The sequence below is a fragment of the Nymphaea colorata genome, chromosome 3 (assembly GCF_008831285.2).
Source record: "Nymphaea colorata isolate Beijing-Zhang1983 chromosome 3, ASM883128v2, whole genome shotgun sequence".
NCBI classification, from domain to species: Eukaryota; Viridiplantae; Streptophyta; class Magnoliopsida; order Nymphaeales; family Nymphaeaceae; genus Nymphaea; species Nymphaea colorata.
Window position 1 is genome coordinate 22,410,116 of NC_045140.1, and position 2,708 is coordinate 22,412,823.

General features: G+C 44.3%; 1 protein-coding gene across 1 annotated transcript; it reads right to left on the reverse strand.

The window, feature by feature from the left end:
• Positions 1–214: 214 nt before the first annotated feature.
• Positions 215–2,363, reverse strand: LOC116251285 (tetraspanin-8-like). The gene is made up of 2 exons (XM_031625452.2): positions 1,678–2,363; positions 215–733 (listed from the first exon to the last, which is right to left on the reverse strand). Exons 1-2 carry the CDS (start codon positions 2,182–2,184, stop codon positions 419–421), a joined length of 822 nt encoding a protein of 273 aa, XP_031481312.1. The 5' UTR covers positions 2,185–2,363; the 3' UTR covers positions 215–418.
• Between the last annotated feature and the right edge of the window lie 345 nt (positions 2,364–2,708).

Genomic DNA, 2,708 nt, shown 5'->3' on the forward strand with positions numbered 1-2,708 from the left:
TCCAATGGGACGCCAATTTCCTTACTCCTTCCCCTCCTTGGGGAAAAATGAAGAGTCGTCGAATGGGAACATTAGCAGAAACGAAACGGCACCAGAGAGACAAAAGTCCAATTCCACCAGCAATAATTGAGAGCAAGAATAAGAAGAAGACTAGTTCCATAACAATTGAGCAGCCCAGGAAAAGAGAAGAAAAAAAACGAGAAATAGAGATTCATTTTAGCAAAATATCGTATATATATTAGTCCAAATCTACTAAGAAAGCAAACGAGGGCTATAAGTCTGCTATAGAATAGAATGTATACATGTACACAAACAAAGAATCATCTCAGGAGAGACGGTGAAAGAACAAAATCAAAAACGGAAGAAAAAAGGCACCCGCAATCAAGAACAGAAAGGGGGATTGAGGGACGATATATGCTCAAGGATAGCCCTTGTAACGAGGGTAGGAGTTGTCTTCTCTGTTGTTGCGGAAAGCGCAGCATCCAACTGAGTAGACGATGATGAGGAAGATGAGGAAGATGATGTTCACAATCGCCACCTTCTTCCAATCGTTCTTCAGGTTGGCCAGCACGCCTGCCTTGCAAGAGTTGCAGCTGTAGCACAGAGTATTCACGTTGTTATTCCAAGTGGTGCAATCGGCGTCGACTGAGACAGTCGAATTGGCCGTCGCAGTCCAGTTGATGGGAGTAACGTAGTCGAAGTTGCAGCTGGTTGGTGGCTTGCAGCATCCCGACTGTAATAACAGAGAGGAAAAAACTGGTCACAAATAAAGTCCATCACACAAAACGAAACCCATCAAGAAGAGGGCAACTCATCCCCAAGGAAAGAAGAATCACTCTTTCCTCATCTGCTTTTACAGACTGAACTTTGAAGGAACATGATGGGTAAAAAGAACGAAAGTGTCATGCGCAGAGAACTGCTCCCTGGGAAATAAAGCGGCACTCACTTGTCGAGTATTTAGCAATTTAGACATGATAGAGAGCAAAAAAAGAGGATCTTGATTTGAGTCAGAAGTATTCAAAGAAGGAAGATGAAAAATAAGAGGGAACAAGCAAGAGCGACAATTACAGTCTGATTTTCCTAAAACTTTTCCAAATATTTTACCATTCTGCCGTGTAAGGAAAAGAAACAAAGACTTGAAAAGATTAGACGGCGTCGAGCAAAGCATTCGCAAAAAGAGTTCTACCGAACATCATACTGGAGGTGAAAATCCCCTAGCAGAAAGACTAGATCAGACAAAAGAATAGGGAAAAGGGAAACTAGAAACCTTCGCGACCTTTTGCACCTTATATAGCAAGCAACAAAATCTGATGGAAGACTCTGAAAATCACACACAAGCCCCATTTGAATAAACTCTCGATGAGTTCACATGCTTGAAGCAAAACCAGCAAAAGGGAAAAAGGAAAAAAAAAAACCCCCAAAATATAGACGCCTTTCCAAAGACACAAGTAAAAATCAAACAAAAATATTTTCCCCATATTTCCCCTTAAACATCAAAGAAGCATAAAGGAAGAAGGAAATGAACAAAAAGAAAATATGGAAAGGAGAATAAAAGGATAGAAAGACTAAGTCCAGAAAACCAAGACAAAATTAAAGAAACGAAAGTAAGGATTTAGGACTCCCCAACAAAGAAACAAAGCAAAAAAGAAAGAGGGGCACGGCTAGCAATCAAAGTACCTGGATGGGAGAGAGGTTATCCTTGTAGAACAGTGAGGCCTGCTTGTTGACATAATCGCCGGCGAGGCTCGTACAGACCTTGCTATCCTGCAGGCAGCTCATGATCTTTCGCCAGTTCTTCTCGTTGGTCACCCTCTTCTGCAGCCAGTTGGAGTAGTCCCCAAGCCTGTACTCTTTGTAGCCCCTATTCGACACCACCTGTCCCGCCCCTTTATTGGTCACCACGAAGGCGAAGATGGTGAAGCAGAAGAGGACCACGATGAGGACGAACATGACAAGAAGGTAGATCCACAGCAGCCACGACACCCTGCACCACGCCCCAATGAGCCCCGCCAGCGACACCACCAGCAGGAAGACGCCGAGGGCGATCACTGGCTTCTCGAGGAACTTCTCGCAGTCGGTGCTGGCCCTGTGGCTGAGCCATATGCCGGCGCCTAGGATGGGGACGGAAAGGAGGAAAGTCACCAAGTTGAGGAGGCCGACGAGGCCGTTGCTGACGCGAACCATGGTGGTCGTCCTCTTCTTCTCCTGCTACTGCCGATTCAGGAAAGAGGCAAAGATTGGAGAATAGATCAACGAGGAAGAAGAGGGGCAGATACCCAGATGGACAGATACCCTGTTTTCTCTTCTTTTCGGAGATAGGGATATGACTGGATGTTCTTCTATGGCTGGGATATTTTGCTGGTGTTGCATTCGCATTTATATAGATCTTGGCACGAAATAACCAGGAAGCGAACGAGTGTTATTTTTAGAAACTTCTTTTAGGCTTCACCGTGACGCGTTTGTTGGAAATTTTATGATTTTCTTCTCTTGCCCCTTGACTCCCTCTCTCTCTCTCTCCTTCCTCGACTTTAGGTGAACCAGAAAGGTACTGCAATACGTCTATAGGTGTCGCACTCGTTTTCTTCAACAAAACGAAGAAGATCAAGATTTTGTTTTCAAACAGCAAGCTTAATGGCCCGATCGAATGGCTGCGCCGAGTGTTCACTCAATCTATTAGAATTAATTGTTGTAAATGCACGTACAATTTT